This window comes from Podarcis erhardii (assembly GCF_964252035.2).
Source record: "Podarcis erhardii genome assembly, chromosome: 11".
NCBI classification, from domain to species: domain Eukaryota; kingdom Metazoa; phylum Chordata; class Lepidosauria; order Squamata; family Lacertidae; genus Podarcis; species Podarcis erhardii.
In genome coordinates this window covers 12,822,651-12,849,920 of record NC_138501.1, presented here as the reverse complement: position 1 = coordinate 12,849,920, position 27,270 = coordinate 12,822,651, and the positions used below count along the sequence as shown (strand labels likewise).

General features: G+C 46.1%; 1 protein-coding gene across 4 annotated transcripts in view; it reads left to right on the top strand.

Moving 5' to 3' along the window:
- The window catches only part of CDC42SE2 (CDC42 small effector 2), a 98,602-nt gene that overhangs the window by 47,289 nt on the left and 24,043 nt on the right, over window positions 1-27,270 (top strand). For all 4 annotated transcript variants that reach the window (XM_081880633.1, XM_081880631.1, XM_081880630.1 and 1 more), the window contains exon 2: window positions 17,882-18,192. In XM_081880633.1, coding sequence (XP_081736759.1) covers window positions 18,139-18,192 — 54 coding nt within the window. In that variant the 5' untranslated portion in view covers window positions 17,882-18,138. The remainder of the gene's footprint in view (window positions 1-17,881; window positions 18,193-27,270) is intronic.

Sequence of the window (27,270 nt, the reverse complement as noted above, 5' to 3'; positions counted from 1 at the left end):
CACACGGAAACGCTGTTTACCTTCCCACTGCAGCGGTACCTATTTATCTACTTGCACTGGCATGCTTTCGAATTGCTAGGTTGGCAGGAGCTGGGACAATGCAACAGGAGCTCACCCCATCACGGGGATTCAAACCTCTGACCTTCCGATCAGCAAGCCCAAGAGGCTCAGTGGTTTAGACCACAGCACCGCCCACGTCCCGAATAAACAAGCACATAATCACTGATAGGTCCACCCGCCATTGTGAGTCTCAGAGCAATGAAGACAATGCCTCCCCAGCTGTTGCCGTTGGCTGTGGGTTTCTTGTGATGTCACAAGGCAGGCCAAGGGGAAAGCCCCTTTTTATTTCCAACAGGACACACCTGGCTATGGATGTGACATTCAGCTTCTGGCACAACGGGTCACCATGATGGAAACCAGAGCAAACGGAAACACCGTTTACCTTCCAGCCACCGCAGTACCTATTTATCTACTTGCACTGGCGTGCTTTCGAACTGCTAGGTTGGCAGGAGCTGGGACAGAGCAATGGGAGCTCACTCCATTGCGGGGATTCAAACCGCTGACCTTCTGATCGGCAAGCCCAAGAGGCTCAGTGAAGCATCACCTGCTTTATTTCAGCTGGAAATGGCTGGAGTGAATTACATGACTCCCACACTAGCATCTTTTGGCCCCTTGGGAAAATAATACTGTTGTAGAAGAGATTTTTTGACATTAGAGTTTTCTGATGGAGCTGTCAGGCCCCATGAGGTCCAAAAGCAAGGGTCCAGTACAAAAGCTATATCCATCCATTCTTATAATTCCTGCACAACTGTGTAATGTCTGTACGTGATCTTGGAACTCAGTCTAGGCTACAACTGTGCCATGGTCAGAAAGCAAAACAAAAACAAAAAAACCAACTTCCTTGCAAAGCAGGTAGCTAAAGGAAGTCCACCGGGTTGCAGACCTCCCAGTAAGGGGGCACACATGCCCCATATGATCAGAAGAGTTAAGCACGCAGGAAACATTCGAAGTCCCATTTCCCTGTTTTTGACATCAGACACACCTGTCCATTCAAATACAAGAAGTAGAAATAGTCATGCATTCACTGGCAGACAAGAAACAGAAATAGTCCATTGTACGCACAACTCAAGACAATGGTGGCCCTGGACTGTGACTTGTTATTTCCATTACTACCAGAGCATGGCATCAAAACAGGTGCAGGGTTTCGCTAGCTAACATACCCTGAATTACTAAATGTGGCCCAGCAGCTCTGCCTCCACCCTAGTGGGGTAGGAAAGCTGAAAAAGAATCGGATCAGGCAACCAATGCACCCCTTGGATTTCAGATAGTAGATGTGTAGACGAGTCTAAGAAGCCAGGGACACAAATTTTCAAGGCTCTCTAATGGCTATGGTGGCTCATTTGCTGGAAGTAACATATTTAGCGTAACTCTGGGAGTGTATACTTGATGTTGACCAAAGGAAGCCTCTTAGAGCAAAGGCCTAGGAAGAACTCAGTACAGTGGTATTTCAGGTTAAGAACTTCATTCGTTCTGGAGGTCCATTCTTAACCTGAAGTACCACTTTAGCTAATGGGGCCTCCTGTTGCTGCTGCAGTGCGATTTCTGTTCTCATCCTGAAGCAAAGTTCTTAACCTGAGGTACTATTTCTGGGTTAGCGGAGTCTGTAACCTGAAGCGTCTGTAATCTGAGGTACCACTGTATAAAGGTAAAGACTCTAGGGTTGCATGCTCATCTCGCTCTAGAGGCCGTGAGCCGGCGCCGTCCGAAGACACTTCCGGGTCACGTGGCCAGCATGACGAAGCTGCAGCTGGCGAGCCAGCACCAGCGCAGCACACGGAACGCCGTTTACCTTGCCGCTATAAAGCAATACCTATTTATCTACTTGCACTGGTGTGCTTTCGAACTGCTAGGTGGGCAGGAGCTGGGACCGAACGACGGGAGCTCACTCCGCCGCGGGGATTTGAACCACTGACCATATGATCAGCAAGTCCTAGGCACTGAGGTTTTACCCACAGCGCCACCCGCGTCCCTATACCACTGTATACACTTATATAAACTAAGCGTAGGAGTCTTAGTTTGGTCAGAATCGACCATAACCCAGTTGGCAGTGTTGCACATACTGCCACCCCCCCCTCTCTCACACACACATACACAGAGTGTGTATTTGAAGCCCAGACAAGCGATACCCAGTAGACAGAACCCTCATGATGTGTTAACACCTGCAGTCCTTCTTCCTCTGGTTTTCTGTACTGTACTCTTTATCTCTTCCTCCCAATACTGAAGCAGCTGCATTACCACATTTCCTGTCTGAAGTTGCAGCAAAGAAGCAAGGCAGCCAGAAAGCAAGAAAAGAAGGGTTGATCCTTAAAAGTGAGCCTCTTAAATATTTAAAAATTGTGCCAGGGGGTTTCTGCTCTTGAATGGTAATAACTTAGCAATTTCATTTGGATGTTGCCTTTATATTCAGATAGAGGGAGAGGGGTCTGCAGCCTGACAAAAGCTATATTTTTTCTTATGCCACGTTGTGAGAGTTTATTAACATTAAACTTCTGCTGCCGCTCTGAAATCATCCTGCTTCCAGTCTGTTCGCTCTGAGCAACGCTTTTACTTTTCCCTGCTTCAGAGTTACAACTATGTAACCTCCCCGCTCTCAGTTAGTAACTTCATGTTCTCCGTTGTTACTCATTAAGAGGTTTGATTAAGGACTAAAAAAATGCTGCTTCGAGAGAGACAAGAACCCTCTCGTTCATTAGAACGATGAGGGTACATGCAGCTTGAAAGTGTTTTTGGAATTATTAGGCATATTTTGCTGCCAGCTCCTTGGCAAGCTTTGAGATGCAGCCAAGTAGGGACTGTATAGAGATGCTGTTAGTCTTTGGGGTCGTATATACAGTGCCGGATTTATGTATAAGCTAAACAAGCTATAGCTTAGGGCCCCACTATCTTGGGCCCCCCTCCCAAAAAGAAAAAAAACTGGATGTACATTTCCAAAATATAAGATAAAAACAAATAAAATAAAACCTACATACAGCAACAGTGCTTTGTGTTGTGTATTGACCTATTAGGTCTATAAATTACCATATATAGCATATATTCAACACAAAAAACAGTGACAATTTGTTGTTGACAAAGGACAGCTGGACATATAAAGGGATCCATTACCTTCAGTAGCTTAGGGCAGGCGCCCCCAAACTCAGCCGTCCAGGTCCCTAGCTAACAGGACCCTCCACTGGTCCTGTTAGCTAGGGATGATGGGAGTTGTAGTCCCAAAACATTGGAGGGCAGAGTTTGGGGGTTCCTGGCTTAGGGCCTCATCAAACCTAAATCCGGCCCTGCATATATGCAGCGAGTGGGATTTGCATGCTCATGGCAGCGCTTTTTGAAGCCATCACGAATGCAGAAATTGCAATGGCCACGAAGATAGCCACCATAAGGAAGCACCATTTCAAAGAAACAAGGGCATGTCGCAAATTGGACAGCAACCCTTTGTGCCCTGATGCGCTCCCCTATGGACTGAATTGGCACTTGTATACATTATAGTCCCCAGCTAATACCATAAACCTGCCCATGATTTGAAAGGGGCTGGAGAGGCATCTAAGCTCAGTTAGTTGATATGTATCTCCTCCTTCATATGTGTCCGTTGCCTTTATTTTGTTGAGAATTTGCCCTGCTGAGTTGTGCGTGGCACATGCTCCCTATCATTTCTGACGGAGGTCTTTATTTGCTGCCCTGGTGGCATTGTTGGTTTAAGGTTGTTTGGTTTCTTTTTAATTTCTATAAGGTTGCCTTGGATTGATTGATTGATTGATTTATACATACATACATACATACATACATACCCTGCCCATCTAGCTGGGTTTGCCCAGCCACTCTGGGCAGTGCCCAACAGAATATTAAAAACACGATAAAACATCAAACATCAAAAACTTCCTTAAATAGGGCTCACCTTCAGATGTCTTCTAAAAGTCAGATAGTTACTTATCTCCTTGACATCTGATGGGAGGGCATTCCACAGGGCAGTCACCACCACCGAGAAGGCCCTCTGCCTTGTTCCCTGTAACCTCACTTCTCGCCATGAGGGAACCACCAGAAGGCCCTCAGAGCTGGACCTCAGTATCTGGGCTGAACGATGGGGGTGGAGACACTACTTCATTTATGGGCCGAGGCCATTTAGGGCTTGAAGGGTCAGCACCAACACTTTGAATTGTGCTCGGAAAAGTTAGTTGTGCTTATTTTCATTGAAATAAATGAGAAGTAAGTCAATAACTTGATGGGACCTAAGTACAGCTAGCATACCCGTTACTTTGGTTGTAATTTTATTATGTGTACTAGTAATATTATTAGTTTCCTTAATGTAAGAACTTTTGCCTGCAATTCCATGCCTTGTTTCCCATGTTCAACAACTAGATTCCTTTGGGAAGCCTACAAACATGAGGGCAATGGCCCTACCCTACTGTTGTTCCTCAGCAAGTTGTATTCAGAGACGTGCTACCTGTGATCCTGAAGCTAGAATACAACCATAATGACTAGTAGCCATTCTTAGCCCTTGATAGCCTTATCCTCCAACAATTTGTCAAAATCACTTTCAATTGGTGGCCATCAATAGGGCTGGGCGATATCTGGTTTTCAACATCACGATATATCACCAGCTAAACATCACAATATATTGCTATATCACAATGTCTGAAATAAGGTTGGAACTATGTAGAGGCAAATAGGAGGGCTGGGTGATACCTGGTTTTCAACATCATGATGTATCACCAGCTCAACATCACGATATACAGTGGTACCTTGGTTTAAGAACAGCCCTGTTTACGAACTATTTGGTTTACAAACTCCACAAAACCGGAAGTAGTGTCCCGGTTTATAAACTTTACCTCGGTCTACGAACAGGAACCGAACTGTGGAAGGGCACCTGCGGCGGGAGGCCTCATTAGGGATGGTGTGCCTCGGTTTACGCACGGTTTCAGTTTAAGAACAGACTTCCGGAACGGATTAAGTTCGTAAACCGAGATACCACTGTACTGATATATCATGATGTCTGAAATATGGCTGGAGCTATGTAGAGGCATTGGATGGCCTCACGTTTTCCCCCACATTGTGATTTTTGCATACACACAAACACACACACACACACACACACACACAATTTGCGATATACTGCCAGGTTAAAATTTATGAAACTGATATCACAATGTGGACTTCAAACTGGTTCTGGACAATATTTTGCCCAGCCCTAACACATTTCATGATTCGCGATATATTGCCAGGTCAAAAATTATGAAACCGATAGCACCAGTTTTGGACAATATATTGATATATAGCCCATCCCTAGCTGTCACTACATCTTGTGGTTGTGAACTCTGGAGGGTTGTGTGAAGAAATATGCAGGTAATAGGTGTCAAAAGCCTCGTTCTGAAAGCATAGGCATATTTGGCTTAGGTACCCATGTAAAGTTAATAAACCTGGGATTAGGTCCTTACATATTGCCTCACAGAGGAAAGGGTTTTGGAAGTTCCCCTCTGAAAACCTCTCTCCTCTTTCACCTGTAAGTTTACAGGAACCAGGTGATGTTGTTAAAGGAAGGCAGTAGCACAGTTTCAGTGGGGAAAACAGCAAGCTCTTCAGCCTTGGTTAGTCATCTATGAAATGAGAATAATGGTCCTGTTTCTCACACCAAATATAGTTGTGGGTGAAGAAGATAGGGAAGCCTCTCCAATTCTGAGCTCTAGTGCTAGCTGTAAATCTAAGTTCTTAATAAATTCATCACTCTAGCTAATAAGATTAGGGATATAAAGTGATTAGGAGTGCATTGCAAGAGTCTCCTTTACCTAGAATGCCGTTGCTGAATTATGCAACGCTACAATTTTAGCCAATTAAAAATATTGGTTGTCTGCAACTATACTTCAATCTTGTTTAAGGGGATAATCTCATGGGCCTTCATTAATCTGAGAAACCTAGACAGGCAAGAACTGTACTACATGTAATAATTTGGTTTGTCTCTCAGAGTGCAGCATTTAGGTCCTGAACTTTCCTCACATTGTGCTGTGTTTCCCAAAGATCAGTATTAATAAAAAAAAATATATTTAGAATGCTTGGCATCTTATTATACTTATGCACAGATAAATGTATTTTTAAAATGTCATATAATCCCCTTGGGGTAGCCACATGTCCTGTTTTACAGAGGGCAGTCCTCTGTTTGAAGGGCTTTCTGGTCCAAGTGTTGTTTAAAGATAATGAACATCAGGAAGAAGGGAGAGCAGCAGGCCCCATGATGTAATTTTTTTTATTTGTTTGTTTGTTTGTTTATTATTAATTCAATTTATATACAGTGTTACCTTGTTTTGAGTCTGGGATCCGTTCTGGAGCCCCAGACACTTGATGAAAAGGGTGCTCGACAAAGAACCGCTGTGCATTTGCAAAGCGCGATTTAGCTTTTTTTGTGCCTGCGCGAGCGGCAAAGCCAGAAGTAACCCATTCTGGGTTTGCCAGAGATGTCTGCCAAAATGGATGCCGGACAGGGCAGACTTATACGGAGGTATGACTGTACCACTCTTTATCAGAAGATCCCAGGGCAGTGTACAACATTTCAGAACATCAATGCTAAAAATGAAATAAAAACTTAATAAAAAGCATACTGACAGACAGCCTAATAATAAAATAGTCATCAGAATAACAGTCCTTTCCCCCACACTTTCCCCGGCCATAGATAATTTAATAGCCATTGGCCTGGGTAAAGAGGAATGTTTTTGCCTAGTGACTAAAGACATGTAGTGATGGCGCCAGGCAAGCCTCTCTGGGGAGAGAATTCCACCATCGGGGAGCATTATTATCAATTTACAGTGAGGTAGAAGGTTCACAGGCTATGAAGGACTTGTTCACAATTTTTTTGACAGCTGCATGCATTATTATAGACAGGAAGTGGAAGGGGCAAGCAGAATATAAAATGGAAGAATGGTATAAAGAGGTGTGGGATATAGTTATTAATGATAAATTAACATGTGCCATTAAGGTAAGATGGGGAATATGCAGGAGAAATGATTTTGTGGACATATGGAAGGTGTTTGTAGAATTTGTACTGTTGAAACGGAAAGGGGTCAAACCATCGCAAGAGGCATTGAAATTTTGGGAGGTTGGATAGTTACAGAGGAATGGTCTCTGTGATGGGGTGCACATTTTTTATTCTTATTTATTTATGGTTATTACTTTGTCAAAATAAAATAAAAAATTAAAAGGAGAGAGAGAAAAGAAAAACAGAAAGGCTGCGAATTCGATTCAGCTCTGGTATTCCAAATAAATTATTGTGCTCAATGTTAAAAAATAAAATAATTGGGGAGCCACTACAGAAAAGGCCCATTCTCTTGATCCTCATAAACAGTTAGCACCGGGATAATACACAAGCACACTGTCTTCCCCACTATGTTTTTGAGCAATGCAAAGTTTGTCCTGAATGTTTGATCCCCTTCTTCCTCAAACCCACCAAGAGTGTAGCCACCATCACTTCACTTGCTCAGAACCAGAATGTTTCAAAATACTTTTTCTCCCCACGAACAGCTTAATAACTCCATTTCCGAAAAACAATAAAGATTAATTTTTACCTAGAGAAACTAGTTGAACTGTCACAAAATTCCTTGCTTAAAAATCCAGTAATAATTATACGCCCGACTTAGCTTAATTATACTTCATGTAATAAACCTGTGCTTTCATGGCAGTATTTATACAGGAAGTTCTAGGAATTAATTGGAGTGCCTGATCTGCAGGTGTTGGAACCGGCAGATGGAAACACACATTTAGAGATAGATTTTCCATCTCTCGCATGAGTCGTCGAAAGCTTTGATCCATTCACCAGAAGCAACATGCAATCTGGGCCAAGAAGGAAAAGTAGCTGGCCACACATTTGGCAGTTGTGTGCGTTGGCCCTCAGCCTACCAAACTGTGGCTGGCTCAGACTTTCTCTATAGCATCCGGTGTCAACAGACTGGGCCTGGTTCTTGCAGTCATGGAGGAAAGAAAGAAGCACAGTCTTTTCTTAAAAAGGTAAAGGACCCCTGACAGTTAAGTCCAGTCGCGAATGACTCTGGGGTTGCGGCGCTCATCTCGCTTTACTGGCCGAGAGAGCCGACGTTTGTCCGCAGACAGTTTTTCCAGGCCATGTGGCCAGCATGACTAAGTGTGCTGGTCCCGAGGGTTAACCGTGCGGCGAGGTCCAAGTCCAGTCCCAGGTCGAGGGTGCTGTATGGAGGCTGTCCATCAAAGCTGAAGCTGGGTCCAAGGCAGGGAGTCGGGTGAGGTCAGGAACTCTGGCTGAAGAGCAGGACAGGGTGCCAGCAGGAAGAGGTTACCAACAATGTTGCTCCCGCAACCTGGGACTGGGGCTGGCTGGCTTTTATCTGCCCCGAGGCATAGGGCAGCCCCGGTCCACAGGTGACTCGCCTCTCCTGGCCTGGAGGCGAGCACTCTTCCTGCGGGAACTTAGTTCCCTCTGCCTCTCTGCCCTGAGGCTCTGCAGCTCAGGAGAGGCTGGAGGATTACCAGACTCAGAGGCAACCTCAGCTCCCTCTGATGGGGCTGAGAGTGGAGCACTTGCTGGCAATGGGTCCTCCATCACCTCTGGAGCCAGAGCAGATACAGCTGGTGCCTGCACCTGAGGATCCAGCACAGGTGAGGACCCTTCAGGCTCAAGCCCCAGCCCTGGCTCAGCTGGTTCTGGAGGTGGGGAATCCTCTGCAGGCTGGGATCCCTCAGGTTCAGCCTCCGAGTCCGAATCCCAGGCCATCACACTAAGCCAGCATGACTAAACTAGAGCAGCACACGGAAACGCCACTTACCTTCCCGCCAGAGCGGTACCTATTTATTTACTTGCACTGTGTGCTTTCGAACTGCTAGGTTGGCAGGAGCTGGGACTGAGCAATGGGAGCTCACCCCATTGTAGGGATTCGAAACACCAACCTTTCGATCGGCAAGGCCAAGCGGCACAGTGGTTTAACCACAAATTGCCCCCTGCCTTCAGAAATGCTTGTCTCCTTAAACTATGGAAGGTAACACTACTACTCCTGCTGCAGGTCACTGACACCCCATTTGACCAAAAGACCTTCTGCGGTCACTGTCAATCTCATGCCTTCAGAAAAAGAATCAATGTGAAAAGAACCAGCTAGATCCAAAATCTCAGATGAGATCGCATTCTAGATCTAGATCAACATCCAGATCCAGGTCATGGACTAGTTCTGAGTTCAGTGGTCACCAACAATGTACCTTGTTTTTTTTAGGCATGTATCATCCAGTCACACAGTTGAGTTATTATGTTGCAACATTGCTTAAAATAACTTCTGTCTGTTATCCTGTCAGCAGACAATTAATACTATTAAAACACAATCTTCTACAAAAGAGTCCACTTTGTTAAATGTCTTGGGCAACTACTGACGTCCTTGTGGTGTTTCTTTGTATAAATTTTTGTAAAAGACTTTCATTTTTATGCTTCAAATATCAATGGTACATTGATTATGACAGTAGTTTACAGCAGGGGTCAGCAAAATTTTTCACAGGGGGCTGGTCCACTCTCCCTCAGGCCTTGTGGGGGGCCGGACTATATTTTGAAAAAAAATATTAAACGAATTCCTATGCCCCACAAATAACCCAGAGATGCACTTTAAATAAAAGCACACATTCTACTCATGTAAAAACATGCTGATTCCCGGACCGTCTGCGAGCTGGATTTAGAAGGCGATTGGGCTGGATCCAGCCCCCAGGCCTTAGTTTGCCTACCCATGGTTTACAGCTTGTCCTAATGTACTCACCCACAAGAGAGATTACACTTGTTCTTACTTTAAACACCAGAATTCAAGAGGAGCTCCCCCCCAACAAAATGATGTTTATCCTAATTTCTAATAGGAGCCTTGCAGTACTATTTAGATGCTTAGGGGGTGGGGAGAGAGGTTTTGGAAGTGGGGCGGGGAGGAGATACTTTTTTCATTCTTTCCCACCACCCTGAAACTTTCCACCACTGTGCTATATACAGTGGTACCTCAGGTTAAGTACTTAATTCATTCCGGAGGTCCGTTCTTAACCTGAAACTGTTCTTAACCTGAAGCACCACTTTAGCTAATGGGGCCTCCCGCTGCTGCCACGCCGCTGGAGCACGATTTCTGTTCTCATCCTGAAGCAAAGTTCTTAACCTGAGGTACTATTTCTGGGTTAGCGGAGTCTGTAACCTGAAGTGTATGTAACCCGAGGTACCACTGTAATGCTAAAGGACTAATAGCCACAAAATTTCATAGCTCAGCTGTTCTCAGCAGGTGCTGGAAGGCAAGGAACATAGGTCTTGATCAGGTCCCCCCCCCCCCCCCCGTTTCTTTCATTTTTAATTTGCAAAGTAATATACTTCTGCATACCTGGGGAGCTCACTTTGTATGCAGAATGGGTTATCTCTGTTTTTTTATGGCCCATTTCGTTCCAAACTGATAAGTATAGGACCACCCAAAATCAGCATTAAGAGGAAGCACGCTGTCAGGGTTTCTGGGAGAAGTGAGGAGATGGCAGAGGAGACGGAAAGCGAGTGGGAGGAGGGAGAGAGAGACGAGGAAGAAGATGACGGAATTCGAAGGGAATCTATGAGCCTAAGCAGTGAGTCAGAGGATTCCCAAAAGGGAGCTAGCATGATCAGGCGAAAAGCAGGAGAAGAGAGAAGCTGTGAAAAGTCAGGAAAGGAGGGGAGAAAGCCCAGTGAAGCACAGACGCTGTCAGAGGGGTCTCAGCCGGAACGGAGTAAAGGGGGTGGAGTTGTCAGCCTCTCGGAGGGAGGAGGAACAGGAGAAAACAGAGAGAGGGGGTTGGAGCAAGGTGTTCAGCCGGAAAGGGTAGAGAGTGGAACAGGGGGCAGTAGAGAGGACGAAGGAAAGGTCAAAAGCAACGTACGCGCGCCAAGTTCAAACATAGAGGCGCGCGGAAGTGGGGAAAGTTCAGAGGAGGAGCCCGGCCCCAAAGCCAGAAGGAGGGGGCAGGAGGCGGCAGAGGATTCAGCCTCAGGCGAATCCCGGAAAGAGAGGACCCAGGGGGGCAGAAAGACCCTGCGGAAAAGAAAGGAGAGGAAGAGGTGGTCTAGAGCCAGGCTATTAAGTTGGTGTGGAGGAGGGGAGGAGTCAGAGGGGGACTTCGGCGGTCTAACGTGACAGACGTACAGCCACAATGCTGAACTGTGAAAGAAGCAATTATCTTCAATAAACTTTTCCTGTAAGTAAACTATAACGGAGTAGGGTCTCTCGTGAGCTGGGACCCACCTGGGTGGCTGTGACAGAAAGTCCCCCTCTCTCTGAAAGCAAAAATTTTTTTTTGCGAAGCTCACGAACGGGGCAGCCATGAGTGCTGAGGAACAGCTGGCTGCACTCCGGGATCAGATTACCACTCTCACAACGGCAGTCATTGCTTCGCAGAAGAAGAATGCTGACTTGGAGAAAGCGTGCCAGGATTTGCAAGCAAGGTGGGAAAATGCGGACAAGGCGGGGACCCCGGGCTCCAGAGCGGAGGGCATTGCGCTTGGAAGGAGGGGGGGTGCCCTAGTTTCGCATTTTAATGGCAACTTGCAAGACTATCCCAACTTCAGGGCAGATGTCGTGTATGCACTGCATTTACTCCGTCATGATTTTAGAGATGAGGAGGAGAGAGTGGGATTTATTGTTTCGCACCTGCATGGGGAGGCCAGGGCTTGGCTACGCAATCTGTGGCGCGAAGATGGACCAGCCCGTCGCAATGCAGATGCGTTTATCAAGGCAATGGATGCTTGTTTTCAATCCTCTGTGGATAAGGACATTGCGCGCCGGCAGATGCACGGGCTGAGGCAGGGGAGAGCCACTGTACGCCAATATCATTCTAAATTTTTTGCATTGCTCACCGCCTTAGATTGGCCGAAGGACAGTCTACCGGTCAGGGATCTTTTTTGGGAGGGATTGAGCCCCTCCGTCAAGGATGAGATCGCAAGGGGGGACAGACCCCAGACCCTGGAAGACGTGGTGCAACGGGCTTTGGCTATAGGAATTCGACATGAGGGACGTCCGTGGCACGAGGAGGGGGGGCCCCAAGCGCGCGCGCAAGCAAAAGCTCTCCCTTTTGTGCACAGGGATTTCAGCCGTGCGCACCCCTCACCAATGGGGAAGGAAGGCGAAGAGCCAATGGAGATTGGTGGTGCTAGGGCTCAAAAGCCATCCCAGAGCCCCATCCCTGCTGCAGCCAAAGCGAAGCCTCCTAGAGGGACCAGGAAGTGTTACATCTGCGACAGTGCACACCATATGGCGAAAGAGTGCCCCCAGAGGCTCCAGAAGCACACTGCAGCACTAGCAACTGTGACAGCACAGGTGCAATCAGAGGAGCAGCTTCAGGGAAACTGCAGTGCCTGGCTGGAAGCAGAGCTACTGGGGCTCAGCCAGGCGGATCTGTAGAGAAGTCCCCAGCATCCTTGCAGCGCATGGACCCGTTACCTCCCAAACCAGCAGTTTTACTCACAGCAACACTCCAGCTGCCTGATGGGCGACTTCTCGAGGTTCCAACAACCATCGATTCGGGAAGCAACGCCGATTTCGTGGGATTAGAGTTCGTCAAGCAGCATAACATAGCGCTCCTGCCTGCAACGACGCCTCTGAACGTGGTCACGGTAGACGGCAGGAAGTTGCTGGGGGGGCAAGTGGTGCAGCAAACCCCTCCCATGATGATGCAAATTGGAGACCATCGAGAGCTTATTAGTTTCAATGTCACCCACTTATCGGACACGCCCATCGTGTTGGGCATGAGTTGGCTGGACAGGCACAGTCCCGCGGTTGCTTGGTACCAGAGGCAGATCACCTTTTGTTCATCGTATTGCGCCCAGAATTGCATCCAAACCGATCAAGGAGGAGAAGCCGAACAGCAGCTGCATCTGAGTATGGTGCAAGCGGTTCCTCACAAGTACGCGGAGTTCTTGGAGGTTTTCTGCGAAAAGGAAGCTGACAAATTGCCGCCTCACAGACCTTACGACTGCGCGATTGACTTAGTGCCAGGCGCGCAGTTGCCAACTGCCAAGCTGTACTCCATGTCGGAAGACGAGCTGCAAGAGCTTCGGGAGTTCATAGAACACAACCTCAAGCGCGGATTCATCCAGGAATCTAAAGCAGCGGGAGGCAGTCCTGTTTTCTTTGTGAAAAAGAAAGACACGCCCCAGAAGAGGCTCATTGTGGATTACCGGTTCATAAACAGACTAACTAAGCCCAAGGCCTTCCCCATGCCCAAAATTGACGACCTTTTGGCTACAGTCAGGAGGGGGAAGATTTTTACCAAGCTGGATTTACGTGGAGCTTACAACCTCATCCGCATCAGGAAGGGCGACGAGTGGAAGACGGCCATGTTCACTCCTTTGGGCACGTACGAATACAGAGTTATGCCCTTCGGTCTACAAAATGGCAGCCATGTTTTCCAAGCATTCATGCATCACGTCCTGGCAGGTCTCCTCTACAAGAAGTGTGTCTGTTTTCTCGACGATATCCTGATTTTCTCGGAATCGCCAGAGGATCACGATAAGGACGTGAAGGAAGTTTTGCAGAGGCTGAAGGAACACAGGCTGTACGCCAAGTTGGAGAAGTGCCAGTTTGATGTGAGAGAGGTAGATTTCCTTGGCTACAAGCTGTCCGACGAGGGACTGGCCATGGACAAGACTAAAGTCCAAGCGCTGTTGGACTGGAAGAGCCCTCGAAATCGGAAGGAGGTCCAGAGGTTCATCGGCTTTGCCAATTTTTATCGCAAGTTTATTAAAGGTTTTGCAAACGCGACGGCGGCAATCACTGACACCCTCAGTTCCAAGAAGAAGAAGTTCGTCTGGACCGAACAAGCAGAGCGATCCTTTCGGAAGCTTAAAAGCCTTTTCGCCTCCGAGGAGCAGCTGCTGCACGTGAATCCTGGCAGGCCCATGCGGGTAGAGACAGATGCATCAGACAGAGCAGTTGGGGCCGTCCTCTTGCAAGAGGATTCGCAAGGCAACTGGAGACCGGGTGCATTCTACTCCCGGAAGCTCAGCAAGACGGAGCGCAACTACACCATATGGGACAGGGAGTTGTTGGCCATTCATGCAGCTTTCAAAGCGTGGCGACACTTCTTGATAGGAGCCAAGCACACGGTGCAGGTCCGCACGGATCACAAGAACTTGGAGTATTGGCGGACGGCTAAATTGCAAACCCAACGACACATGCGCTGGGCGGAATTCTTTGCGGATTTCGATTTCAAAATAGAATACATCCCTGGAGACTCCAATGTTATAGCAGACGCGCTGTCCCGAAAGCCTCAATACCTGGAGGAAGTAGCTCCAATCGCAGCAAAGTACATTTTCGCACCGCAGGCGTGGACGTGCGCTACCATCGCAGTCGACCTGGACGCGGTGCGACGCGCGCTGCAAGAGGATCAGTTTGCACAATCCAAGATGGAGGAGCTCCGCAGAGGGTCGCCTGACAACAATGAGTTTCAGTTGCAGGATGGACTTTTGACTCGCAAGGGCGCCCTTTACGTGCCCACCGACGAGCTTCGCGCCACGGTTTTGCAACAATTGCACGATGCCCCGAGTGCGGGCCATTTCGGCAAAGAGAAGACGATGGAGTTGGTGGCAAGGGACTTTTGGTGGCCCCAGATGAGAGGAGAGGTGGCGGACTACGTAGCCAGGTGCGATATCTGCCAGAGGTCCAAACCAGTGCATCAGAAGCAGGCGGGATTGTTAGAACCGCTGGAGACACCGCAGCAACCGTGGGAGAGGGTAGCGTTGGACTTTGTTACAGACCTGCCCAGCTCCAGAGGTAAGACGGCGGTGTTAGTGGTTGTGGACTTGTTCACCAAGATGGCGCACTTCATTCCTTGTGCCAAGGTGGCGACGGCAGAACAGACCGCAAAGCTCTTCATCGATCACGTCTTCAGAGTGCATGGACTACCGCAGTCCGTCTTGTCCGACAGGGGGCGCCAATTTGTTTCCACTTTCTGGCGGAAGCTTCTGGGCATCTTGCACGTCAAGATCAACCTAACGTCGGCGAGGCATCCACAGACCAACGGTCAAGCGGAGAGGGTCAACGCGATCATGCAGCAGTACCTACGGTGTTACGCCAACCAGCGACCCGCGGCGTGGGTGGACTACCTGCCGATGGCTGAGTTCGCCTACAACAACACGAAGCACGCATCCACCGGGGTGACGCCTTTCTTCGCGAACTATGGACGTCATCCCAGAACCTTCCCGAGCTTTACAGCGCCTGAAGGGGGGGGACCTCAAAATGCCGACCAGTTTGCAGCAGAGTTGCAAGAGGTGCACGAGGAGCTGCGGAGACATTTGGAGCTGGCAAAGCAGGCGTATAAGGTGCAAGCCGATAAACACAGAAGGGCGGGGGAAGACATTCAGGTTGGGGACTGGGTATGGTTAGCAGCCCACGCGATGCCGGCCAGGTCGTTGGCCAAAAAGAAGTTAGAACACAGGCAGCTAGGACCATATCAAGTTGAGGCTAAGATCAATCCGGTGGCTTTTCGCCTAGCCCTTCCGGAGGGCTCCAGGGTGCACCCGGTCTTTCATAGGTCGGTGCTCACTCCCTACAAAGCCCCACACAGGTTTCAAGAGTCAGGAGCACCTCCAGAGCCACGTAGAAGGGCGCCTGAGGGAGGGGAGTCGCCAAGACCAGAACCTCTTAATGAGGTCACAGAGATACTGGATTCACGATGGGGGGAGGAGGGAGTTGAATATTTTCTCGCCAGGGAAGGCACTCCAGTCTCTGCAAATAGCTGGGTGCCGGGTTACGCTTTGGACGAACCCCTGTTGAAGGAGGAGTTTCATGCAATTTTTCCGCACAAACCCATGCCCGAGGAGTATTTTGATGATTGGCTTTTCACGCCCACCTTGTCGGGCAGCACGTTCGGGGGTTTCTCCTCGCCCGAGGGCTCTACGCCCAAAACAAGCCCGACCAGGGATCCCCGCCTGGGGGGGGGAGAGACAAACCCTTATTGGTGGGTGGATCAGCCGAGGGAGGTATGGAGTCAGAGGTGGATGATAGGTCCTTGGCAGGCAGCGCCAGGAGAAGCAGTGAGGGAGGAAGAGACTGTGATGCCTTCAGGGGGGGAACCCGAGTTCGAACACACGTATACGGAGCTGCCAGAGGAGAAGATTGACGTGGACACCCGGTATCCTGAACCGACCCAGGAAGAACCACATTTCCCTCAACCTGCACCCAGCGACCGGGAGGGGGGAAGGGGGGGCTTCGAGGGGGGGATGGATGTCAGGGTTTCTGGGAGAAGTGAGGAGATGGCAGAGGAGACGGAAAGCGAGTGGGAGGAGGGAGAGAGAGACGAGGAAGAAGATGACGGAATTCGAAGGGAATCTATGAGCCTAAGCAGTGAGTCAGAGGATTCCCAAAAGGGAGCTAGCATGATCAGGCGAAAAGCAGGAGAAGAGAGAAGCTGTGAAAAGTCAGGAAAGGAGGGGAGAAAGCCCAGTGAAGCACAGACGCTGTCAGAGGGGTCTCAGCCGGAACGGAGTAAAGGGGGTGGAGTTGTCAGCCTCTCGGAGGGAGGAGGAACAGGAGAAAACAGAGAGAGGGGGTTGGAGCAAGGTGTTCAGCCGGAAAGGGTAGAGAGTGGAACAGGGGGCAGTAGAGAGGACGAAGGAAAGGTCAAAAGCAACGTACGCGCGCCAAGTTCAAACATAGAGGCGCGCGGAAGTGGGGAAAGTTCAGAGGAGGAGCCCGGCCCCAAAGCCAGAAGGAGGGGGCAGGAGGCGGCAGAGGATTCAGCCTCAGGCGAATCCCGGAAAGAGAGGACCCAGGGGGGCAGAAAGACCCTGCGGAAAAGAAAGGAGAGGAAGAGGTGGTCTAGAGCCAGGCTATTAAGTTGGTGTGGAGGAGGGGAGGAGTCAGAGGGGGACTTCGGCGGTCTAACGTGACAGACGTACAGCCACAATGCTGAACTGTGAAAGAAGCAATTATCTTCAATAAACTTTTCCTGTAAGTAAACTATAACGGAGTAGGGTCTCTCGTGAGCTGGGACCCACCTGGGTGGCTGTGACACACGCGATTATATGAATTTCACAAAGGGCTCACAATGGTGCCTTTGGCGTTCTCTGTCTTCTGCGTAATATATTTTGACCTTGATTTACAAGGCAAGGCTGGGAAAAGAGGTAATATGCCAAATGACCAAAGTAATGCTTCATTGCCCTTTCAAAGTGTAACTGCTATATAGTTTCAGGTTAGAGATTAACTAGCCCTTCAATTTCACAAAAGAATGGGTGGAATTTTGTGTGTCTCAGTTTTTCCGCTCCAGGAGCTTAAAACCTTTTAAGGTAACAGCTCATACTTCAAATATTATTTTCCGTTTTGAAAAACACTATTACTTGAAGCAGCAGGATAGCAGTTGTAAATTATGCCCGTCTGGCAGCATGCGGACACCAACCAGGTTGTTGAAACACACTTAAACAAGGCTGGGTTATTTAATGAGCTTGTGGTATGAACAAACAGTGGTGGCGTGGAGGGGGCACTCTGTCAGTACCTTAATTGTGTTAAGGGGAAAAAAAAGGAATATTTTTAAAGCTGGAGGAGGACTTCGTTGCCCTTGTCACATTGTAATACAATGTAGAAAGTATAGACTATTTGCGTGGGTTTGGTGGGGGTACTGTTAAGCCCTTAATACTCATAGGAGAGGAAGAAAGGTAATATAGTGTTTGTGCTCTGATTCTCTGTATTTTGAGATTTATTTTCTACTGAGTAAAAACGGATTATTTTTTATATTGAATGATGTCTGGTGCATAATGTTGTAGAACCTAGAATGTTCTCGAACCTAGTAGGTTCTAAGTGCCGAGCAACAGATTTTAAACCAGCATTGTGAATTTTATTTTTACTTTTTCTTTTCCCAGGTTACAATTTGGAAGCTGGAGTAGAACATTGTTTTCTGTAATGCCGGGCCCAATATCTTGAGAGGGAAGAGAAAGAGAAAGCAGCTACTCTGGTGCCAACGCGAACTGCAGGGGAAAGTTTAAAAGACGGATTTTATTTCCCCTTTGTGGGACCTGTGCACATTGACTAAGTACTAAGAGGAGATACTATCTCACAGATTTGGAGCTTTATCTCTCGCTCCTAACCTCTGTATTTGCACTTTGAACTGGTAGCAAAAATGAGCGAGTTCTGGTTGTGTTTCAACTGCTGTATTGCAGAACAGCCTCAGCCCGTAAGTATGAATTTTGCATTGCTTTCCATTGTTCGGTAATGTTGGTTCCATTCACTTTTTCTTGTGCATTTTCATACGTGGGCTATCGTGATGTCTCTGCTGCATTGTAGAAGCAGTCAAACCTGCTGGCTTTTGTCCAATATAGTGTTGACAATGGCTATTCCTAAGTTCCATTAGTGCTGTGGAACAAGTCCTTTTTGATGTATCTGGTTGGACTCAAATCAGCAGGGCCGTCTTACCCATAGGTGCTGGGGTGTGGAGCACCCAGGCACTGGGCTCTCAGGGGTGCCAGGCCGAGAGTCCGGGGCCCGAGAGTTGAGTCCGGGGAAGAGCCCGCCCGTCGGTCGGAGCGCCATGGTCGGCTCTTCTGCAAGTGGATCTGAGCCACGAGTTCGGGGGTGACCGAACCAGCGAGACACTGAGACGGCCGGCTGGCTCCGCCCTCCTGTGTGCCTGGGGGGGGGGCGGGGACGCCAGGAGAATCTTTGCACCCTGGCACCGTATACAGTGGTACCTTGGGTTACATACACTTCAGGTTACATATGCTTCAGGTTACAGACTCTGCTAACCCAGAAATAGTGCTTCAGGTTAAGAACTTTGCTTCAGGATGAGAAGAGAAATCGTTCTTCGGCAGAGCGGCAGCAGCAGGAGGCCCCATTAGCTAAAGTGATGCTTCAGGTTAAGAACAGTTTCAGGTTAAGTATGGACCTCTGGAATGAATTAAGTACTTAACCCGAGGTACCACTGTATTCTTAAGACAGCCCTGCAAATCAGTCCTCTGATGTGACAAGTGACAAACTTACAGCAGCCGCACCTCTTTCCATTCATACTGTAGTTCTGATTTGAAAATATCGTTTAGTGCATGTAGATAGAAACACACACACACACACCCATATATAATCTGAATGTTATATATAAACGAGTACCCTTCAACTTTGCCTATTTTCCTTTTATGCCTCCTAGATGCTGGCTTGTAATAATTTGCACCTAAGAAAAGGAGTACATATTACAAATATGCCTCTCAGGCAAAGGCATGTTTCATCTCTTGCTCTAATGCCAGATATGAAGTTCTAAATACTATTATATTACCAGATTTGTGTAGAGCATATTGTGCTATTAAACTAGTCCATATCAAGCTTGACAGTGGCTATATACTCATCTGACATAGCAACAGCGGGAGGGAGGGAGGGAGAAACATGCAGGCTTACATATCTCAGTGCCAGAACAGAGGTGGTTGCTATGTGATTCACAAACTAAATGTTATTTCTAATATTTATACTTTGCTCTTTAAAAGACACACAGAGTTCCCTTGGAAGAAAGTTAAAATACATGGGCTGTGTGCAACTAAGTTGTTATGTAGACAGAACAACTTCTGTGAGCACGGTGGAATATATTTTCATCCTGTGGGCCCCCAAATCTACTTTCCTCCCAACCCTTTGCAACAGATTGGGGGACAGCAGTTCCGTTGCGCATGGGGAATTTGTTCTGCTTGCACAGTGATTTAGTTGAATTACAACCCCATGACAATCAGGCGATAAAATAATAATAAACATGAATGAGAAATGCAGCAAAGAACACTTATCAGCAAGGAGCAGAGTTAAAATCAACTGATTTAAAAGGTGTGGTAGAAATGGAAATGTTTTTTTAAAATAAAAAATAAAATAATCAGTGCTTTTTTCTGGGGGCACGCAGGGGTACACATACCCCTAAACATTTTGTGAATCTTTGTATTTTTGTCCATTTACTGTATTTATTTTTCCCAATTTGAACTATAAAACGGTGATTTTCTTGAGTCAAAATGAGAGGGCATTCCACAGGGCGGGCACCACCACCAAGAAGGCCCTCTGCCTGGTTCCCTGTAACCTTCCTTCTTGCAGGGAGGGAACCGCCAGTAGACCCTCGGAGCTGGATCTCAGTGGCTGGGCTGAACGATGGGGGTGGAGATGCTCCTTCAAGAAACTTAGGTGTGTGGGGGTACCATGCCTTGGATGAAAACATACAGAAGGCAAAATAGGGACTGTAAAGTACTTGAAATCATAATGTGAATGGTTACATTCAGACACTATCTAGATGGATTTCAGTTTTTTTGAAAATTTCAAACCTTTGCAAAAACAGAAACCTCAGCTGCACTGCTGCTGAGACTGTCTGAGAATGCAATTTTGAAGAGCCTGACAAAGGAATATTCTGAAAATGATGCTAATATTTGACTGTGAGCAAGTTACTCCTCCACAGTTCACACTATAAAAATGACCAAATGCCAGCTTTAATGAACAGAATTTTGGGAGGACTTGATGCCTTAGATGCCAGAATGGGGAGTTACTAGATCTTTAAAAATAAAGTGTCAATTTTGAACTCTTCGGGCTGATTTAAATGTTTTGTCCTTCTAGGGCTGTATTACTTGATAATGCTATTGGACAGCCACGTAACTGAACACAAACAGATCCCCAACATAAACTCTTCTATTGAATTCTGGAGGTGTTGCGTTCCAGAAGAGCTGTGCAAACTACTTATTTCCTTGCTTGTTTCAGGAAAGTGCAGATTAACTCTTAGGCACATTGTCTTCTATTAACATCTAAAGTTTCAAAACAGAGTGCTTGGATATGAGTAAATGTGCATATGTGATTTATGAAAGCTTTCTGAGATAAAATCCAAAATCATTTCCACATTTTTTAATTGTAGGAACTACAAAAACATTGAAAGTCATTTTTCTTCTTTTTTTAAAAAAAAATATATTTTTATTAGTTTTCAATAACAATCCAATATATGCCTCATTGTATCAATACCAAATTATAATATCAATTCCAATATCAATCAGTCAAATACCCAATTACATAAATACAAATACCCAATTACGTTTGAGAACCAAGGTATGATTATACCTATAGAACAGGCTTCTTCAACCTCGGCCATCCAGATGTTTGTGGCCTACGACTCCCATGATCCCTAGTTAGCAGGACCAGTGGTCAGGAATGATGGGAATTGTAGTCTCAAAACATCTGGAGGGCCAAGGTTGAGGAAGCCTGCTATAGAATATTTGACAGTAGCCATTAAAATAATTCAATTCAGTTTAAGCAGCTTGGACACACTAAAGTTAAAATGCCTCACATTTATTTTAGAAACATCTAGTGGGTGTGTGGGTGTTTGTATGTATGCATACACAGAGAGACAGATACATATTCTCATTCTTTTTACTTAAAATTGCATTGGCAGTTAATGAAATGATATTAAGATCATATATCGACCGCTGGGTGTTTGTGATAAATGGAAACTTTGGGGAAGAGGATTGGGCTGCTACTTAGGCAAAAAAAACATTCATGGAATATTTCAATGTATGCAATACATCTGTAGCACAATTGGCCATTGTTCCCTTTTGGATACACTTCCAGAGCTTGAGATTTCTATAGCAGTTCAAGCTCTCTCTCAAAAAGTGGGCTACTGTGATTTATTTCTAAGTGATTTGCTTGGACTTAGGATATACTTTATGTACTTGTAAAATGAATACTGCAGAATGTCATCTGTAGTTGGTACCGTGCTTCAATTCTAATAATTTTTGTGGAAAATAGGTGAAGCAGCTGCTGCCCCTAAAAACAAGTCAATTTCACATGCAATGAAGAATAACCAATTCGATTGGTAGCTATATCTTGCACAGTGGTCAGATGTAGCATAAAACTCTGAATTTGTCAGTACTATATTTTGGAATTTTTTACTTGTAGAAAAATTCCGTGTCATCTGCAAACACATACTTTAATTGAAAGGTGAGGTATGTAAAAATATTTGCAAATAATATTAAAAAGCTCTCTCAGCCAGACATCTTTCTCAGGTGGTTTGTAGAACTTTTTCCTGTCTAGAGTTAGCAGTATTTCAGTTTAGCTAATGATTTATTTTGTTTCTAACTTTTAAACCATTTGAAAGCATGTACTCTGTGACCATGTGTGGGCACTGGAATTAAGTATATACAGAGCTCAGATGGAAGTGGCTCCCTACTCAAATGAATAGGACAAAACTATTCCTGCAGCATTCTCTCCCTGGTATTTATTTACAAGTTTCGAAGCATTCTCCATAATTCAGAAAACTATAATGTCAGTACAGTTGTACCTTGGCTCCAAAATGGATGCTGGACAGTACTGCAGTCCAGCATTTAGGACCAAACTGGATATGATGTTCAGTGTATGCTCATTATTAATGAGTCTGTCTATTTATTTTTAAATGGGAATAGTAGCTGCAGGTAGGATATTGGGATTGGGAATATGGCTTAATCTCGGCAACCATAGTCCCAATGAAAATCATGCCTGTCCCAAAACTGATATGCACCTAGGGACAGCAATTTGCATTGGTATGGATCCTGGTTTGCCCCCCACCTGCCCTGCAGTTCTAATTAGAATTTAAAACTGGATGTGTCAATTACAGTTAAGGGCATTGACTGTTAATTTATTTCAAAACTCAGATGTGTTTTATTAGGCTAATGTCTCCTTGCTAATCTCCCCACATGAATTCTGCTGTATAATCTCTCTTTAAAGCAGTTTTTCCCAAACTTGGGTCTCTAGCAGGTTTTGGACTACAACTCCCATCATTCCTAGCTAGCAGAACCAGTGGTCAGGGATGATGGGAATTGTAGTCCAAAAAAAAATCTAGAGACCCAAGTTTGGGAAACACTGATTTAAAGGACCGTATACTTTTTTTTGAATGCTCTGAGATTACTTCAGCCAGTAAAAGCTCCACTTCCAGTGATTCAAACTTGGCTGTTCAGCGAGATCACCAAAAGGGCATGTTTGTGCATGTAGCGTCACTCCTTTTGAACTGTGATCTTATTCAGCTTGGTATTGGTATAAACACAGCCGGCATTAGATGCCATTGGTGGGACTGCCAACTGATTAAAGGTGTTTGATTGCTCAAATATCTTACATTCTAGCAAATTATTAATGGATGAAGGCTGACCAGCATGTAAATACAGTGGTACCTCTGGTTACATACTTAATTTGTTCCGGAGGTCCGTTCTTAACCTGTAACTGTTCCTGGTTTTAATTTTAATTAAAATGTTGTGCATATAAAATTATCTTTAATGCATGGTCTAAATGAATATTTCAGTACACTGTTTTTGCAGTCTTCAAAATCTCCACACAATTCAAGGTTGCTGACTTCTTAAAATAATTGCTTGCAAAGCAAGGAGGGGGGCTTGCTATTTTTTGAAAAAAACCTCCACTTAATCAGTCTCTAATTACCCGAAGTATTTCTAGGTGTCACACCAATAGGATCTCCTCAAAGGCTACGTGGTACGTCCCACCCAGAGCCGTCTTTCCCATAGGGCTTAGTGGTGCGTCGCGCCAGGGCACCAGCCTCTCAGGGGCACCCCAGCAAGTGCGGGAGCTGTGTGGCTTTCCTGGCAGCCTCCCCTTTCCCTGCACGCCCACCAGCCGTGCCCCGCCAACCATAAGGCTGGCAGGCACGCAACTTCACTCCCAAGCCTCTGCGGGGATCACTCTCCCGCAGCGGCATGGGGGAGAGTTGCGCCCCGCCTGGATGGCTGACAGTGCACAGCTATGGCCGCCCCAGCACTAACCATGGTATTTGGGGGCGCTGGGCAGATATTTGCACCCCGGCGCCGCATCTGCTAAAGACCTGGTCCCACCCATCCCAGAGTAAAAAATGCCATGGCACAGTGATTTGGTGCCACTGATGCCAACATAAGAACATCTTGATACACATCCTCTGAGACTGCAAATGCTGACCAGGGAGAGAACCTGTGCTTACTTTGGTAGCATGTATAATACTATTAAAACAGGGCGAGAACCCATAGGAGAAAGGGGCACTGGCAGATCTGGGCAATATTAGCAGACAAGCCAGTGCAACCCAACCACTTACTAGCAGGATATCCGGTTTCCATAGGAGCAGCTGGGAATGGGGAAAGTCCCAAATTCTTTTATTATGACAGCCGGGGTGTGGGAGAATCTTGCCACTTTCTCCACATGTCCTTTTATATACAGTGGTACCTCGCAAGACGAAATTAATTCGTTCGTGAGTTTTTTCGTCTTGCGAATTTTTCATCTTGCGAAGCACGGATTTTGGAAAAGCTTCAAAAATCACCAAAGTCTTCAAAAACCTCAAAAAAGGCTACCACACCGCGTGCTATGAGTTGCTCCTCGAAGTAAAGTCGCAACTGCACCCCCTGAATGCACCCTGGGTATTAACGGTTTTAAGAAAAAGGAAACAAACTTGCAAGACGTTTTTGTCTTGTGAAGCAAGCCCATAGGGAAATTCGTCTTGCGAAGCAACTCAAAAAACGAAAAACTCTTTTGTCTTGCGAGTTTTTCATCTTACGAGGCATTCGTCTTGCGAGGTACCACTGTATTTCCATCATGCACTTCCAGCCTCTGATCATCTTGGCTCTATTTTCTGCTCATCCTAAGATAAGAGCACTTCATTTTCTGATGAGTTTGACATCATCTAACAAACTGGGGGGGGGGAACCATTCACAAAAATAATGGAGTAATGCGAGGATTTTAATTGGACTCTGATTCCACTGGAGATAAGCAGTATATTATAGTATGGTCATTATAGATAGCATCTTTGCCATCTCTGTTAAGTCAGTGGTAATCAGGATGGTAAGGGATGAAACAGGATTACCATGCTGAGTTCCTTTCTTGGCCAAAAATATTTCACTTGAGAGGAAAACAAGAGAAGTGATAGAAGGCCACGTATTAGTTCTGAATTCAGCGTGCTCTATGTGAAGTATTGCTTCTGCAGAAATGACCATCAGGAAAAGCCTGTGGTTGCTTAAAAGCACCAGTTGCTTAAATGGGTGAGGACCATTTTCAGGGTGTGTCTACTTAGGCAGTACAAAATGTTGTGAGGGGCATCAAATTAGAATTTGTCTGCATATCAACAGTATGGAATGGCAATCTCTTGCCCTGTACAAGTTTCCAGTTGCAGCTAGAATTGCTGTTTTGTATACACCTTGCTGTGGTTGGGTAAAGCAACAGCACTTCCCCGCCTTAGACTCAGACGCCTTAGACGTAGATTTCTTGGTGTTCTTTAGACAGTAATATCTACCAGTGATGGCACTAGCACTTTAAGACCTCTAGATAGGTTCTTCAAGGACTGCAGATGTTTGAAAGCTTGAGAGTAACATGTAGGTCAAAGACTCTCTCGGCTCTCATTGTATCTGCACACTTTGCTGTTTAGAGTCCGTTCCCCTCGATGTTTAAAAGACAAACTCACAACAGACTCAATTGCTGCAGAAACCAGAGCAATGTGACTTTGTGCAAGGAAAACCGCTGCACAGATGTAATTGTTGCTGCACCACGTCTTACAAAGCTGTTCTTTCTGACTCGCAACCTTCCCCTGGGATTGGTGGGGGGAGATACTTCTGCAAAGTGAACAGTGTTTTCATAGCCCTTCTGTAAAATTGAAATGGACAAGTAGATGTCATCTGGCTAGTCACTCTGAACAAATCTTGTTCTGAACGTGTTGCACCCCTTCATAGTGAATTAAAGCAATTCAATTCCTTGTCTGCTAAAATGAAACGAGTGATCAACCAGTTCTAAAGTAGGGCATTAAATTCCCTTTAGGCACACACAGCAAAACAAATCTGTAAGAGTGCTCTAGATATGCTACACTTTCTGAGTCTTACTGAGCTGCTGACACCAGTATATGGGCATTTTCCTGGCATTGAATGAATATATGTTTATCTACTGTATATCTTTTTCATATATTCATCTAGTTGCATGCCCACAGGAGATGTTCATCTAAAATGAGTCATGTTCCTGCCAGTGTTAGAATGCATTTGTGCTGGAACACCTCAATGTTTGAATTGGACATCCACAGCTTGAATCAGAGCTTACATGGTGCCTTTCGCTCCAAAGAACCATGAGCAGAATTAAAAAGATCTGTTTGAGATATTCCACAAACTCATGGGCAAGCTAGTGCAACACTTATTGCCTTGCAATGTCACCGTGTACAGTATTACAGTATGAGAAACCTGGTGAATAAGTAAGATGCAAGCTTTATCATACACGGTGTGACCGGAAAGTTTGATGAATGGTCACAGAAATCAGACAGCAAGAAATATTCGAACATACAGCCGGCATCGGAAACCCATGAAATGCTCACAAATTGTGTGACCATTGATGAGCAGAACAGTGGCAAATGGTGGCAGAGTTGGTGAGTTATTGGTGTGGGATCGGCATTTGTCCATCCGAATGATGGCGGAAGAATTGCATATTCCACGTGAAATTGTTCCTGAAGTTACTGAGTTGTCCCACCCTCCATATCCTCCCGATCTGGCTCCACCAGATTTCTTTCTTTTTCCAAAACTGAAATCTGCACTGAAAGGGCACAGATTTTCCAACATTTTATATGTCCAAGCTGCTGTGATGAGGGAACTGAAAGCAGTACAAAAAGTGGACTTCTCCAGAAGTTTCCAACAGTTCTACGAACATTGTCAATGGTGCATTGTATCAGAGGTGGCCTACTTTGAAAGCCTGTAAGGTATGCATAGTTTAATATTTCTCACTGTCCGATTTCTGTGACCATTCACCGAATTTTCTGGTCACAACTTGTAAAAGCTCTTGTAGACTATGAAAGAGTCTTTAAAGAAAGACAACATGCAGAAAATGACAGATTTCCCTGTATTTGGGAACACTTTTATTACTTTTCTGCTAGGCTGGGTTTAGACTTTCCATGAGTAAAAGAGGCTCTCCAGTATTGGAATGACACTACAGTGGATGCTCGGGTTGCGAACGTGATCCATGCAGGATGCACGTTCACAACCCGCGTTTGCACATCTGCGCACGCGCGGGTTGCAGTTCGGCACTTCTGCACATGCACAAAGCACGATTTAGCGCTTCTGCGCATGCGCAACTGCCAAAACCCTGAAGTAACCCATTCCGGTACTTCCAGGTTTTGGCAGTCTGTAACCCGAAAAAAACGCAATCTGAAGTGGCTGTAACCCGAGGTATGACTGTACTGGGTCGAGGTGTTAGTCTTTCAAAGTGATAGCTATTAAGATTTCAGAGTCACTTCAAAACATACAAAATGTCACTGCTTGGCCCGAATTACAGCACAATGCAAATCACCGATGTT